We start from the raw sequence: 16829 nt of genomic DNA, 5'->3' as shown, positions 1-16829 counted from the left end.
TTTTCAAATCTAGAAGAAAGCAACAGTTCAGCAGGCCATGCTGACACAAAAACAACTCTTTATACTGATTAACTAGTGTAAAGAGTGTTTAACATGGCTCAAATGCTTCTCAGAACATCTCCTGAAATGGTTAGAGTGATCAGATTGGATTTGCTTTTATGTGACTTTGCCTTGTCCATATATAAAAACTGATACTTAAGACAAATGAAGGGAACAAAGTGAGCATGTTAAAAAACAAATACTGTAGGATTGGGTTTTGCAATACAGCAATACTGTTTTTATAATTCTAAGAACCAGGTGCCAGTAAAAAATACAGAATTTTGGTTTCACTATTTGGTTCCTACTAAAACAAATTTATTTGGCAATATTATTATATCAAATATGATGTGGCACATGTGGTAAGGTAAATGTTCTTCCAAAGTCTGGAAACTTGGATAGAATAAGAAATAATTTGTCTAAAAAATATAAATCAGAAACCACACAGCTGAACGATAAGAAAAAAATAATACCCAGCCTTAGTCAGATGCTGTTACAAAATGCAAAAATGTGCTAATAATAAGTACTTCTTCTTTAGCAAACAAACATCTTCATGTCTCTCTTTTTTAAAGAAACTGGACACAATCTCTGTTCTTAATAAAATACACAATTTAAAAATACCACAATTCAAAAACGTGACATGGTAAAATAGCACATTACCTCAAATGAGTTTGACACCCCTTCTCTACAAAATACTGCTGTCATGTTTCAGCACAATAGAAAGAATGAATAGGAAGTGGGCAGGTTTCTGTAGAACAGCTCTTACTTCAGAAGTCAAATGTTATTTTGCTCCACTTAAAACGCTCTGGCTGAGCCTAACTGTCCATTATTAAAGGAAAGAGCTGAGACTTTTCTCCCCCATATCTTTCCTTCTTATGACTCTCTTAAAACAAGGAACTGTGTAATATAAAAGCTGTGTTTTAATGGGCTATCACCAACTTGCTTCGAGAAGGTTTTTTGCAACACTGCTCTTCACTACAAATTGAGATACACAACGCTGTTTATCTTCAAACCCGCAAAGAGAAATGACTGCTGTCACACGGCAGAATCAATGCATTATCATCAATCTAATACATCAAAATTTTCCGTCATATTGTCAGAAGCCTACGTTTCCCATACTGGGCTACAAATCCATGGTAGATGACAAACGCAGACATGCTGACAGACAATAGGGTTGTATAATAACTGTAATAATGTTAATCAAAAACTGAACTTTATTTTGAACATGTGTTGACCATGCATATTTAATACACTTAAAATATTCAAAGCATGTCTCCAACATGTGCACTACTTTAAGCACTCTGTTAATAATTCATGGCAGAAGATTTTTAGACCAGCACCCTTGGACCCAAACTCATTTCCCAGTATTGTCCATTCCATTTCCCCCATTACAATGACGGGCGAGGGCCGTAGCTGCCGCACACTTGTATGTCAATGCATTTTCTTTGAGTTTAAGATGACGCAAATTAGTCAAATTAGACCAGTTTCCTAAAAATTACATCCGGTTTGATCATTGTGTTACAACATATACACATAATTATACAGAATTTTTAGAACGATGCTTTAAAAAAAAGTTAAGAAAAACATAATTTCATCCTTCAAAAAATGACAGTAAGGGATTGTGTTTTCTTTTTTCTATAAGACATAAAGCAGTGACTACTATAATTGTGTAAGATATGTCTGTAATCGTGTTAAACGCCTAGGCCAAGGCAGGCCACAACCTCACTCAACAACCTAGGGCGACATTAACTGGAGAATTCTGAGCTGAGTCTAGGTTGTATAGTTCTGGCTGCAGAACACAGGCCGGCATTAGTCAGCGTGGTGGGCAGTGATGCAGAGCTATTCTCAGAGCCATTGATCAGAACTGGTAAATAAGCCCTGCCATGAGGCAGCCATGCAGCACACCACCACACGGCTCACAGATCATACAAGACAACAGACACTCAATCTGGGAGAGATCATGTATTATTCAGACCCTTAAAAGGTTCAGCTAGGGCTCCAATCACAGTGAGCTTCAGGTCATTTCAATGGCAAACCAACTGAGAGAACAGAATCAGTTGACTACATGCTTCACCTGGCAGATAAATCAGTTTTCTCCATTTGCATGCAGCTTTAACACCAGTACTGGATCTCTTGTGAACTGTAAGAAGTGAGGACCTATTCAAATCTGGGTATTTTTGCCGACTAATGCAAAACTTTGAAACTAGGTAACCCCACAAAAGACTGGGCCTTGTTTCTTAAAAGCTCTGTAATGCTCGAAATGATATTTTTAGATTGTAAAATGTGAGAAAGACTTTACTCTACTGCTTATCCATAATTTAAGGACAAATGTTATTTGGCTTGTTCAGGGAAACTCACAGCTGACAAAGCTAGTTTGATGTCTGGTAATATCTATCAACAATGATAAAATATAAAAACACATTGGACAATCCTAAATCAGATGCTATGTCCTCCAAATGTAAAAAGGTAAAACATTCATCCCAAATACACCATCAGCCACTGAGCTGACCCCACAGTGCACTCTTCTACAATGTTAGACTAAGCCTACAGAAAAATCAATCACAAACCATTTACTTACTGTTCTGGTGAGAGTCCTGACTTGGTGATATGTTATATAAAGCAATTCAGAATTGACATAACACTTAGGCCTACAAAATGTACAAACTTGATAAAAACATCTGTCTTTATAATTTTAACCCTAATAATTAAATGTCTTTAATATTCATGTATGCAGTATTTCAACTGACAGAATAATCGAACAATCTCATTTTTTCATCTCATTTTTCTTTTAGATGGTCTATCACAGAGACAATATAGCTTTTTTGTTTGTTTTCAAAGGCATTTTCCCAAACTTTGCACATAATGCAGTCAGGGTTTTAGCTAAATACGCTCCAAATTTGTAGCTCAGACTAAACTGGGCAACCATACCTGCTAAATAAAAAGAAAGACCTGATCAAGATCTGATCAAGACCATCTTTTGCTGGTAGATGGCTTTTGGTTGGTCTAAGCTGGATATTGATTGTGAAAGTGGTTTAAAAGGCTGGTCATTCAAGTGAAAACATATTCTACACTTTTAACCCATGCAGCTGGTTAACCAGGTTTTGACCCACACAGTGCATGCTAAATCTGATTTTGGTCATGGTGGTCGGCCATCACGGTCAGGCTTAGTTATTATAGGTTACTGGTTGTCTAGCTTGTTGAGGTTGTTTATAACACCCAAAATACTGGTAAAACCACTGTTTTTTCAGCTAGGACGTGTTAGCTTACTAAACGAGTAATAAATGCAACTGTAAACATTCAGCCAACCTGACTGGCTTGACACACCAAACCGGATGAGTGTGAGAGGACATATCCAAAGCATGATAACAGAAAAGGAGGAAACCAAAATACCTGCCAGTAGTAACTGGCCACAGCCAGCTTCCTGGACGCGTCACTAGTCTAACCTAGCTAAATACCTAATTGTACTGTAACACAGCCGGCATCAGATGAGGATAGCTTTTCTTGTTATTAACCCCTTTCATTTGCGTAGCCTCGTATAGAGGCTACAGGTGTAGGTGATACGAAACCCCATTTCTCTGCAGTAAAATAACTTATTTGCATTCTGAAAATTTAAAGGCTTTGAAATCTTCTACAGGAAACTTGGAGAAGCTGCCTGTCCACTCTCTACTCCACTTAATAATTCCAGATCAGTAACAGGAATCAACCCAAACTCAAAAAATAGACGTCAAAAATCTAGACAAACATAACAAAAACTACAGGTTTGGAGGACATGACATGTTTAACTGTTATTCAGGAAAATATTGAAAGAGGAAATTATTTTATTATTTTATTCATTATATTTTGACATTAGCAGATTTACTTAAATATTTCCTAATGTTCCTTATCAAACATAAAAGCTTTTTATGTACTGCTTGAATAGAAATCCTCAAGATTTAGTGGTGTAATGTCAGGTAAACAATTGACGCAACGCAGTGGAATAGGATAGCTAGGTTAAACTCAAGTAGCTAATCTATCTTCAGTGCATCACTAGAGCTAGCCCCTATACTCCTCTCTATAATAGCTAGTTAAATCAATCACACACCTAGGGTTAGCCAGCCACTGTTCCAGTAGAGACAAGCTAGCTAGCTAGTTAATTGTGTAAACACAATTGTGGGATGTGTTAAATATATCGTAGGGACGTGTGTCGTGCCTAATTTTCGTAAACAACCAAACCCACCGGTCTTGAAGTGGCTGGCTAGTTTAGCTAACCTATCTATCTAACTATATGCTCCCAAGTTACGCTAGCTAACCTAGCGACCCAACCAGCCAACAGCAAACGGCTGGCGCTTCAGTTTCACGATAAATGAACACACTTACCGTAAGCAAGCCGAGTGACGTTGTGATCACTTCATCTCCGGCCTTATTACAATCCTCTAAGAGTCTTCTTACAGTGAAATAAATACAAGCCAGTGAATTATTTGTTCTTTCTCGTTAGACCCGTGTCTCTGTCGGTGGGTCCTAAAGTCCCGGAACACCGCCGCCTATGGAGCTCATCCGGGTAACCGCGGCATGTTTTTGTTCAGGCATCGGTAAAATCGTTTTAGAGACTCACATTAAAATAACTGTGTACAGACCCCTCTGGATCTTCATCTGCACTAAATGGTTTTATAAAAAAAAATACAGCACGCGTCAAAATATTCCTCCGAAATATAAATATAAGCCTATATAGAAACAAGCAGTTTCTCCGCCAAGGCGACAGTGTTTACTCCGAATGGTGTTTCTGGGCTGAAAGTGTTTTCTGTAGGAGATGCAGGGTTATGTTTTGTCCTTTCTGCTGGTGCCCTCTCGAGGACAGCGCACATACTGTACACTAACTACAGTAAAAACTAACACAACTGTTAAAAGTTAGAGAATGACTATTAGCACCTGGGTACAAGTAGCTTTTGCAACATAGGGAGGCTAACTTTACCCCTTAATTTAAAACTTTTCAGTGCAGTATACCCTAATGACGGGAAACATCTTATTCGATAGTAACTTTAGAATAAAGATTAATCATATGGGTAAATGTGTTCTTAGGTTTTAAAATGGCCATTATATTTAAATTAATCTAATATGTATGTGTAATCTAGTAAAAGAGAGATTCCAGTTGCTAAATTGTGGAAATGAAATGTACATTGCCAATATTGCCACAACATGCAAACACCTTGTCTCTCAATTTTCATTACATCTGGTAGTGTCAAAATGTCATGATAAGTTGACCAAAATAGCTTTTTAAATTGACTTCCACAGAAATATATTTAATAATGGTACACTGTTACTTAGACCTAGGTGCAATTAGTACACATTGCTACATACACCTGGACTAGTGCCCTTAAATTTACCTGTGGATACAGACCAGTTTTCAGATAACCTACATTTTATTATCTGTATTGAGGAAAACATTCATCACACTGACTTCCCTATCCCCACATAGTTTCAAAGATGCAGAGTCCAACTATTTAGATAAAATAGCCTTAATTATCCAAGTAGTTAAATTTAATATTATATTAGTTCACTCAACTTATGTCTATATACTGTATATATATGTATATACTGTTGAGGCTTTTTGAGCTTCCTAGACCAACCAAGCCAACATGTTAATTTAAGGCCAATGTATGCTTGGTTTTTGAGTGAGTTTCTACAAGCATTTACTGGGATCCAGTTGGGCTTCCCAAATGTGTCCCATATTTACAGCCCACTTTAAATCTCACATAGATCCAATATAGGCCCCATGTGAAGTGTACAACGCAGAACAGCCCTTATAGTTTCCCCTTCTAGGTGCAATCATAAATATCCATGATGTGGGTGCAACATAAAACCTAGAATTTAGGATACCTGGAGATTATGGTTTTACATTTCTGTACCACTGCATACAGTGCTTAAATAATTGCTTGGAACTCAAATCAAAAGGTCCCTAAACTGTTTCCTTAGCAACATACAGTGAATCAACACTGTGCCCAACAGATGTTGGGCAGACACACATGCATTTAGCCACTTCACGCTGTGTACATTACCAATACATGTGAATCAGTAAATAAGAATACACACTAAAGCTCATTACCTATTGGCACCATGCCTATGAGTGTTAAAAAGCCCTGAGCTGTGAGACAGTTAAACTGTTTTCTTTTAACCTAAAACGTTACACAACCCTATATTTGAGCATATTAATGCTTGCGTTGCCGAACACAAAAAAGTCACAGCAATGAATTTAGCATCATGAATTTTAAACATGCATTAAGTAGAACAGGCAAGGATAAGGAAAATGCAAAAGTTTGTGTAAAAAAAAAAAAAGTTTATTAAACTTATGTACAAAAATGAAAAACCATTGCAATAAATTATGTACAGGATTTACACTAAAATTCAGAGTCTCAAGTACCAATAAAATGGTATTTATTCTCATTAAATCAATGTCAATTATTCATCCTCCTCCTCTTCATCTGGGAGAGGTCTGGGTCTGAAAATTAAAAAACACAAGACATGAACAGAAAGAACAATAAGTAAGCCCTCCACACAAACACCACTCTGGAGCAGAACCTACTTTCTGGGTGCTTTGGACACACCACTGCCTCCTGCCTCCTCCCCATCAGACACTGGGTCCTGGTTCTCCTTTTCAGGCTTCCTAGGTGGTCCACCAAAGAAGTCCCCTATGCCTTTTTGCCATGTGGGGGTGGGACGCGGACAGACAGGGTTTCCACCAGCATACTTGTTTTTGGCTACAACACAGAGGGAAGAGGGACGGGGAAGGGCATATGTATAAGAATTGAATCTTATTACACACTATGCAATTTTAAGTGTTAGTATTCAACATTAAGGTAGTAAACAGTGCATGTCAAATATGAAAAAAAAAGCCTTCAGCTCACCAGGGTTTCCTGCTTGAGAGCTGCTGCTCGACGAGTTGGCGGAACTGGAGGCGCCGAGTGATTTCCTGGGCGCTGAGGCAGCGACCGCTAAAAGTAAAACAATCCGGTTAGAAATCTCTAAATTAACGAAAATACTAAACACTTTGAAGATAAATGTCCACCAAAAGCAACCAATGAGGGAAAAACTCAACATCCCAAAGCCACAATGCAAATCTGGCGCCATTTCTGCATACATAAAACTGTACATAGCTAGCAAACATTGTTTTGTTAACTTAAAGTTTCCCTCAAACATGAAACGGTATTACTGACTAATGGCGAAAATTAAAAATAAGATCTGGGTGCCGAAAACTGGGTGCTGAAAACTTTCACGACAAATATTCAGCAAATCACACGAACCTACAGCCAAACAAAACAATCTAAACTCGCAAACTAGTTAAATTTCGTCGCGTTTATCCAGTTAACCCTTAAACTGGGTGAAAAAAAATACATTTTTATTTATTGTGTTGTGATCATGTCATCGCTCATGCTGCAATTTATTATGCTAACCTTACTGAAACATATTGGCGGGAGATACAGCTGCTTTAGCCAAGTTAACCAGGCTAACTTACATATTAGTTAGCGAGATCTGGTAATCAAAGTAACGTTAATCAAATAATTTAATAAAATTACTATCGGATAGTTGACAAAGTCAATAACATAACTACATTTCCATTCTAATCGTAGTAAACGCACTAGTCTCGTATAGTACTTAGTTATTATTTAACGTTACCGAAAGTAGCCAGCAAAAAAAACTATCAACTGATACCGAGACTGTGAGGGGAAATGTAAAAATAAAAATGTCAATTTTACCTTTTCTGTAGGACCCAGGGACACTGTCTGCTTTCGTCCTGACCATTTCTGCTGCCCTTCAGTGTTTCCTCCCCGCTGTAGAAAGAGAACTATCACCCCACGCTTTCCCGCCCGCTTTTAAAAAGCGAGGCAAAGACAGCCAGAAGCCACGCCCACCCGAGAATCACTGAGGAGCCCTAGCACATCGCCAGATCATATATGCTAAGGCCCTTCAGGACCAAAGCAGAACAATCATTTATAGAAACTAGAGGTGGGCGATACCGGGAATTTTGGTATCGATCCGATACCAAGTAAACGCAGGGCCAGTATTGCCGATATCGATACTGATACCGATACTTTTTAATATTTAAGCTTTATAGATCCAAATGATCCAAAAACCTAGGATATAATTTCACCAAACATTGTAAGTGATAACAAAATACTTTAGTATCACAATCAACATTTTTTTTTTAGAAACAATGGAACAGTAACAAAACAAAGTTTAAATATAAAATAAAAAAATATAAAAAAATAAAATAAAAATTCTCCCCTCACTAGACATCTTTTCTAGTTCTTTGTTACTTTGTTTCTTTTTTTAATAGAATTGTCATTTGGAAAAACAATAAAAAATAAGGAATTGTCTTCCTTTCAGTGCAATTCAAATGCAAGTTTTTCTTAAATAAACAGAGTGTAAAAAAATATCACTCAACACAAATCTCCTGAGGTAGAGGCGTGTGGACTGGAGGAGAGCGCTGAGTGGGCGGGGCCAGGCTGAGCCTACCTGCTTGGCGGTTTGGCTGGCTTTGCTGAGCCATGTGACCCCTGTGCAACAACAAGAGACCAGACAGTAGACTGTGGTGAATCTCGTGCGAAGCAGTCAGTGCGTGCGGCAGAGAAAAAAGCTTGAATATCGATATTTTTACACGAGTATTGCTCAATACCAATACCAGCGTTGGTATCGATATTATCGAAATTTGGATCGATCTGCCCACCTCTAATAGAAACGTGAAAAGTATTCTCAGACGTACACAAGTCCCAAACATATTTGGGTTAAAGTAAAAAAGAGTTTATTTTTTTACTCAATTAAAACACAATCTAAACAAAAGTACACAATCTACGAGTGATGTGCCTAAAATTAAAAAAATATTTATTCAAATATATGTTCAATATTTCTTTTTTGTTGTTGTTAACAATGGTTTATGTTAGAACTGCTGTGTCTTCTGCAAATTCATACATTTTAATTACTGTGTTTTTGTTCAGAAATAATATAAATCTTATAAAATTAAAATACTGAGTTTACCAGTTTTGTGAAGCAATTAGTGGCTCTCAGATCAGCTTTCTAATATTCTGAACATGTGAACCCAAGTCTGCATTTTCAGTGTATTACTAAATCTATGAAAAAACACTTGTATAGTTTAGCTTTTGTTGTTGTTTAATGTTTCCCCTTAGATAAAGGCAGGAGTTTATGGACATATGGAATTGTGGCAAACTGAGATTTGGTGCTGTTGTCCCACCGTGACCCACTGCATATTACTCAGGTTTGTGGATGTTGAAGTCAGTGGATGCGATTGTTTCAGAGCACCTCAGTGTCTCTTATCTACTGACTCTATCTTTTTAGTTAGGCCGTGATATACAAATCTGCTGGAGTCATTAGCTGCACTCCGATAATGTTGCATATTCCCTGTTGGAAGTTGGAAGTTAGACTCACTGTCACCTACCACAGATTAGCTACTCACCCTCCAGTTTATGCCACGGAAAGTGGCTAAAGCTGCTTTGTGACAGTTTGTCAATTGTCAATTTGTCAATTGTAAAAAGTGCTTCATAAATAAATTAGATTTGATTTGATTAAACAAAATAATAAAAAAAATATATAACCAATAATTTACTGTATATTAACCCCAGCAGGGGCGATTCTCAGATCAGAGCTTAAAGGTGCTAAGCACTGAATGTGCACAGTCCCCATCCCCCGTTAAAAACTCTATTTACCATTGTGTTTTTTTTATTTAAGGACACTTAGAGACCCTTGCACCTGCCCGAAGAGACAACATTTTAAACAACACTTTTTAGATTTCCAAAAGGACACTATGAGACAACCAAAAGGACCAGAAGAAAATTTCGGGATGCCTAAAAGAACTCTTGGAAACCCTAGGAAATGCCCAAAAGGACACATAGAGACACTCTTAGATGCCCAAATGGGCATTTGTTGATGCCTAAAACACTTAAAAGACCATTGGGGATGCCAGAAAGGACACTTGGAGACCTTTGGGGATGCCCGAAGGGACACTTGGAGACCCTTAGAGATGCCCAATGGTACACTTGAAGATGCCCAAAGGGACACCTAAAGAACCTTGGAGATGTCCATAGAGTTACTTGGAGATGCCCAAAGGGACACCTGGAGACCCTTGGAGATGTCCATAGAGTTACTTAGATATGCCCAAAGGAATAATTTGTGATTCCCAAAGAGACACATGGAGATGCTTGGAGATGCCCAAAGGGACACTTGGAGACCCTTGGAGATACCCAAAGGACACTTGGAGATGTCCTATGGGACACATGGACATGCCCAAAGGACACTTGGAGATTCCCAAAAGGACACTTGGAGATGCCCAAAGGGACACTTGGAGATGCCCAAAGGGACACTTGGAGACACTTGGAGATGCCCAAAGAGACACTTGAAGGCACTTGAAGTTGCCCAAAGGGACACTTAAAGAGACACAAAAGGGACACTTGGAGACCATTGGAGATTCCCAAAGGACACTTGGAGATGCCAAAAGGGACACATGGATATGCCCAAGGGAAACGTGGAGAAGACCAAAGGGACACCTAGAGAACCTTGGAGATGTCCAAAGAGTTACTTGGAGATGCCCAAAGGGACACCTGGAGACCCTTGGAGATGTCCATAGAGTTACTTGGAGATGCCCAAAGGAATAATTTGTGATGCCCAAAGGACACTTGGAGATGCCCAATGGGACACATGGACATGCCCAAAGGACACTTGGAGATTCCCAAAAGGACACTTGGAGATGCCCAAAGAGACACTTGGAGATGCCCAAAGGGACACTTGGATACACTTGGATACACATAGATATGCCCAAGGGAAAATTGGAGAAGCCCAAAGGGACACATAAAGGTACCCAAAGGGATACTTGAAGATGCCCAAATGGACACATGAAGAAACTTGGAGATGCCCAAAAGGAACACTTGGAGACCTCTAAAGTGGCACAAAGAGACAATTAAAAAAGAACACTTAGAGATGCCTTAAAAAACCCTTTGAAATGGCCAAATGAACACTTGTGGACCCTGGGGGTGTCTAAAAGTGTATTTGTGCATTGGTCTACAGAATCTGAAGTGAATGTATTATCCAATCACATCAATAACAATCAGTAACACATATATACTGTTTATTGATCTTTTAAGCATCCCCTGCGCTTTTATGCATGGCTTGCGGTTTTACATATCTAGTGGGCTTTTACACATCTCGTACACTTTTACTCTTCTTGTGCTCATATGCATTCCCTGCTCTTTTATACGCATCTTGTGTGCTTTTATGCATCCCTGCTTTTATACATCTCTTGCGCTGTTTTTTATCTGGTGCATTTTAAACCGTCTTGACTTTGAATGGAAGTCAGTTTTAAAACACGGTACAGTAGTGTGTTTTTTTAGATTGTGACTATGAGTTCATTTTAAAATGTAGATAAAGATCCATTTAAATAAAACTAACAGCACTGTTAATATAACGTTCTCATGTGTGCCGATTGTCACCACATTACACTGAATTGTTCAGTGTACATCCCGCGCGCTTTTATGCATTCCGTGCGCTTTTACGCATCCCGCGCGGTTTTACGCATTCCGTGCACTTTTACGCATCCCGCGCGCTTTTACGCATCCCGTGCGCTTTTACGCATTCCGTGCGCTTTTACGCATCCCGCGCGCTTTTATGCATTCCGTGCGCTTTTACGCATCCCGTGCGCTTTTATGCTGCTACATTTTAGAGCTTCTTCACTTTGAACAGGGTTGAATGGAGCTAAATGGCCAAAATATGAGTATATATATATTATTATTATATTATAAAGATATTTTTATTTTTCTGTTTGTTTCAGTTCTTCTTCAGTAAACGTGTTTTATACAGTAAAGACGCTAGCATTACTGCTATTGTGTGAATGAACAACTTAAAAATTGCTTAAAAATCTTAAAAATCTTCATGTAATGGACACAGAATAGGATACTGTGTTTTTCTTTTTTCTGTTTTTATATGGTAAAACAGAATGTATTCAAGAAAATCAAAGACACACAATAGGCATGTATCATGGCTTGTCTTGCGTCTTACTTTTCTCTTTGCAGTTTTCTTTTATGTCAGCAGGTGTCGCAAGGATGCCTTCACACTGGCTAAAACCCAAACCTACATCAAAAATGTGGATCAGCTGCATGTTTTTCTTGGTGGTCAGCTATGCTATTTTTTCTGTTTCCAAGAATTAAAAACTAGGAGGTGAAAAGCCATACAACGAACAATGAGTTTTTAGAGATATGGTGTAAGATGATCCTAGCAGTTTTTTTAATCTATCGAATGATTTAAATTAATTTATAAAGTAGAGGAAAGAAGGCTTATTAACCCTCCACTAACTGTAGTGAATGTGGTATTTTGCTAAAAGTACGTCTACATTTATGGCAACATAGAAAGCTGAACAATACTCGATATCTCTTACTACCCTAGGGCTACCCTTCTTCACCTGGACATTACAAAACATTTTATTATATAACAATTATAGAAGATTAATTCAGAAGTTTCTAAGATACTCAAACAGTAAAATACTTAAATAGTAACTAGACTCTAAAAGGTTTTTTACGTTTTTCATTAATAGCTAAAATATGTTGCTCTGTAAAAATGAAATATACCAGCCCTGCTTAAAATGCCAAAAAACAAGTTGCAAATATTAACATAATAATTAAATGTAATTAAAATGTAATAAATTAAAAGCATTGGACCTTATAGGTTATCTTATTTTTAGTTTGTACATTTTCATTAATGCAATCTGGCCTGGGGACTTTTATTATGAAGCCCAAAATAACATATTAGCCATAAAAGCTAATGGCTTGGCTAATGTTTAATAGCAGATGAATAATGCTGTGCCGGGTTAGATAGGTTCTGTGGTTTGATGTAATATGTGGATTATGGCTATAAAAAACTGTAATGCAGCTATCGTCTTAATGCTAGCTAGAGATTCATCAAATACAAATTCTTTTATAACCTTTATTTAATGTTTTTATCTAAATGTTTTGTTGATATTCTGTCTCTCTCTGCTAAATAATCCTAGCATTAAAATTATAGATGTGCATGTCTTTTAAGAGGGTAAACTTACAAAATCAGCAAGGGAACAAATCAAGCTTAGTTGAAGACTATATTTTCCTTTCAAAGGAAAATCTTCATTTAAAATGATGTGTAGTCCAAGACTAGGCTTCTTCGCTGTCTGAGAAACTACCCCATAGTGTATATTGTGTATTAGGATAACATGATTTATCATGATATATAAATATTGGTTACATAAATACTCCTTATTCCAAATTAGATTAAACTGCCATTAAATTAATAATAAATAATATATTGGAACAATGGCTGCCTTAACCCTGCACTCTTTTCTGCACTTTCTTCCTTAGTTTGCTTTCCACATGTCTGCATCTACTACTTTACTTTGAATAGTTCCTACATTTATGATGGGAGATGCTGAAAAAGTGCACTCAAAGGGTTTGGTTGGACTCTGGACTCCCCCTGACGAGGAAGAAGCAGATCAACTCTAATGCAGTTTTAACTTTAGAACCTCTTTGTTGGTTTGTTATATCAATAATAGATTATTAATTCATGCTGGATTCTTACAGTACTCAGTTAATGTGGTGTTAGAGGTGTGTATTCATTTCTGTTAATAAATTGAATTGGACATATTATAATATAATCTAATTACAATTTTATTTAGAAGAACATTTAATGAAACTCAAGGATGGTGTGAGAAAATAAACACACATACACACGTAATAACATAAAAAAAACAATTCATGTATTTGTGAAGCAATTTACAAAGTAATACTTTTACAGAGTAATTTAAAAAGCATTATAAAAATGTGTCTGAGCCTCTTTTGAGCAAGCCAGTGACAACAGTGGCAAGGAAAAACCTCTCTCAGAAAGAGGAAGACACCTTGAGAGGAACCAAGGCTCCGAAGAAAAACCCATCCTCCTTGAGTCGACACCGCACAGAAAAACAAAAATACATAAATGTAAATTAAGGAGATCCAAAATTGTAAAAAGATCAAAAATATATAAAACTGAAAGACAAAAAACACAAAATACATGCATTAAAACAACAGTATATAATACAAAGATTAAATATAAATAATGTAGTAAAGCGTTAAAAGAATGATATAAACAGAAGTAAAGCTCAAAATTGTAACTTAAAATACTATTTAAAAATAAATGTAATTAATGTAAAATGTAATAAAACACTAAAAGGTTTTAATATAAAGGATTATTATATACAATGCACAGGTACACACACAGAAAGACAAATAATGTATTAACACTGCTAAAAGCTTTAAAAAATATAAAAAGATAAATCAAGTACTAAATATTAGAACTAAAGCATTAGTATACTATGCAAAGACAAACACAATAAATAAATGACTAAAGCACTGAGAAACATACAAACTATTAAAAATATTTAAAATGCTAATATATACAGACACAATAAGTGATAATAATGAAAACATTAACATGCAATTCAAAGATAAATATAATAACATTTCATAAGCTTTGATTGTGTCTAATAGAAGGACTATAACTGCAGTGATATTAGATAGCTCTTATAAGGTTAATTAATTTAAAAGAAATTGTTTCCATCATGTTTTCATATACTTTCTATGACATATCCAATTTAAAACTATTTATGAATTAGTTATATATATAGTCCAGCATTGCTGGCCACCAAGATAAAACAGCATATGCAGCTGATCCACATGTTTGATGTAGGTTTGTGTTTTAGCAGGTGTGATGGCATCCTTGCGACACCTGCTGGCAGAAAAGAAAACAGCAGATCTGAAAAAGCAAAAAGTAAGGCTAGCAATGATACACTGTCTGTTGTGTTTCTTGAATAAATTCTGTTTTACCACCACAACGTCTGTTTCCTTCTGTTATTCTCTTTACCCTCAGCAGTAATTAAAGCTCTTAATAAACCTCTCTGTCCTCTAATTGCCCTGGACCATAGTGCTTCAGCAGCATGAGTGTTAGATCACTGTTAATCACGGTGAAAAAAAATATATTTTTAATAAATTGGAATCACTGCCTAAACGACTCATTTACAGAATTTTATCTTTATTAGAGGACTCTCTCTTTTTTCGTGGATTAAAAAGTTTTTTAAAAGTGTTATGACCTGTTCATAAAGTGATTTAAAAGTAACTTAAATATATATTTGAATTGTTCCAATCAGTTTTCACATAGATTTGAATCTTTAAATAAAAATGGTCGAACAGAAAATCTCGAGTGGAAAATACCTGCCTTAAAATGTGTTCCAAAAGAGGGCGCTACCGAGTCAGTCCCCAGTGAATTATGAAATAAATATGCAAAGCATATTTTTTTCATAATTCCCTAAAAATCACGCAAAGCGCAAAACACAAAGAAAAAGTGTTGTTGCAAAAGATTCATTCTAAAAAAATATTACAAGTGAAAAATGTAACTTAAGTTCTCTTCCTTGTTCGCAATTTGTGGAGATGTTTTTTGGTTTTATTTTCTCTTCAGCATTAAAGACCCCAATTTGACTCCATATTATGTGGGTTCATTTGGAGAAATTAAGCAAAATCTTTTCTTTTCATCAAAATACTTTATTATTATTTCTGAAATTAAAATAATATCCTGGAGATGTCGTTTTTAGCCATTCAGGCCCATTCATTGATGACTCACTCGCGGGCTCCCTCTAGCGGTTAGCAGTTATTTTCTGATATAACGGAGGCGATAGTAAAAGGGCAGACTCGCCATAAATCGGCTCTGTTTCGAATTAGTTTTCAAAAGATTCCAGTCCTTTAAGCGGGCCTAGTGCTGTCTACTGCTAACCACACACTAGACGACTTTAAATAGACTTTACAAAATACTTTACAAACTACTCACAGACATTTTACTCACAGACCTTTTAGACCTCTTACAGACTTTTTAGTCACCGGCTGAGATTTTAGAAAGACTGGGGGTCACTATTTGCAAGACTGCAACTAAATTCTTTCTAAGATTATTTCATATCATGCTTCCGTTGAAGTTTAACAGGAAGAAAAAGCTGTGTAAAGCTGATGTCTAAATCTTGGGATTTAGGGGATTGAGAAAACGAGCCAAAGAGTCTAAAATCGGCGAGAGTGTACAGTTGTTGTGCAGAAAATTATCCAAAGAGTCTAAAAGCGATAAGAGTGTACAGTTGTAGCACAGAAAACGAGCCAAATAGCGATGAGCGTGTGCTCGCAGTAAAACTAAGCCGGATCCTCTTTTAAAAGCTGAAGTAAGTACATAGACGCGTGACGTAGCCAGAGGTACTCTAGCAAAAAAGTGACTGGACACCCCAGGTTTTAGAATAAATATATTAGGCTTAGCAGGGATAGTGGTTCCAGCACACTGGTACCATTAAACACATTATTTTGTCCCATCTCCACTCAGAAATGCTTCTGCTCTCAGTTTAGAAACTACCGTTTCTATAATCAATAATAGAGATAAAATCTTGCTAGAGTCAATCTTGCTAGAGTCAAGCTGCAGTTGAGTTCTGATGTAAGGTGGTTAGGATTGAAAGTTTTAGTCGATATTTTTTTCATCCTGCGTTCAGATAAAATCAACCATGTTAAAAATACCAAAAGCCTTGAGACATCGCTCACTTGGCTCAAGCTGCAAGGCCAGAATATTTTATGTGACTATTTACAAACAATTTGAAAAAGAACACATTTTGCAGTTTATATGTCTTTAATTATATGGTTCTTACTTTAAGATGTACAGTATTTAAAACACAGGTAGCACTTTAAAGTCATTATATTGAAAGTTATTTTATTTTGTACTACTTTGTATTATTGTGCAGTGTT

At 36.6% G+C, this 16829-nt stretch overlaps 2 protein-coding genes across 5 annotated transcripts in view; both read right to left on the bottom strand.

The window, feature by feature from the left end:
* Positions 1–4800, bottom strand: part of LOC103043194 (casein kinase I) — a 35689-nt gene extending 30889 nt beyond the window's left edge. The window contains exon 1 of one of the 4 annotated variants that reach the window (XM_007244309.4): positions 4393–4800. The gene's annotated coding sequence lies outside the window, so the exon portion shown is untranslated. The remainder of the gene's footprint in view (positions 1–4392) is intronic. The other 3 variants (XM_007244310.4, XM_007244311.4, XM_007244312.4) reach the window with 3 other exon arrangements.
* Positions 4801–6334: 1534 nt separating this feature from the next.
* On the bottom strand, positions 6335–7908 carry pclaf (PCNA clamp associated factor). The gene is made up of 4 exons (XM_007244313.4): positions 7764–7908; positions 6915–7001; positions 6593–6767; positions 6335–6508 (listed from the first exon to the last, which is right to left on the bottom strand). The coding sequence occupies exons 1-4, from the start codon at positions 7807–7809 to the stop codon at positions 6469–6471; spliced, it is 348 nt and encodes a 115-aa protein (XP_007244375.3). The 5' UTR covers positions 7810–7908; the 3' UTR covers positions 6335–6468.
* Between the last annotated feature and the right edge of the window lie 8921 nt (positions 7909–16829).

This window comes from Astyanax mexicanus, chromosome 2 (genome assembly GCF_023375975.1).
Source record: "Astyanax mexicanus isolate ESR-SI-001 chromosome 2, AstMex3_surface, whole genome shotgun sequence".
Lineage (NCBI taxonomy): Eukaryota > Metazoa > Chordata > Actinopteri > Characiformes > Acestrorhamphidae > Astyanax > Astyanax mexicanus.
The sequence above is the reverse complement of the archived record's forward strand: the minus strand, read 5'-3'. Positions and strand labels throughout refer to the sequence as shown.

Coding starts and splice junctions, on each gene's coding strand:
- pclaf (XM_007244313.4), bottom strand. CDS start 7,809: ATGGTCAGGACGAAAGCAGACAGTGTCCCTGGGTCCTACAGAAAAG. Junction 6,768..6,914: donor CTCTCAAGCAGGAAACCCTG/GTGAGCTGAAGG, acceptor TCTGTGTTGTAG/CCAAAAACAAGTATGCTGGT. Junction 6,509..6,592: donor GTGTCCAAAGCACCCAGAAA/GTAGGTTCTGCT, acceptor TTTAATTTTCAG/ACCCAGACCTCTCCCAGATG.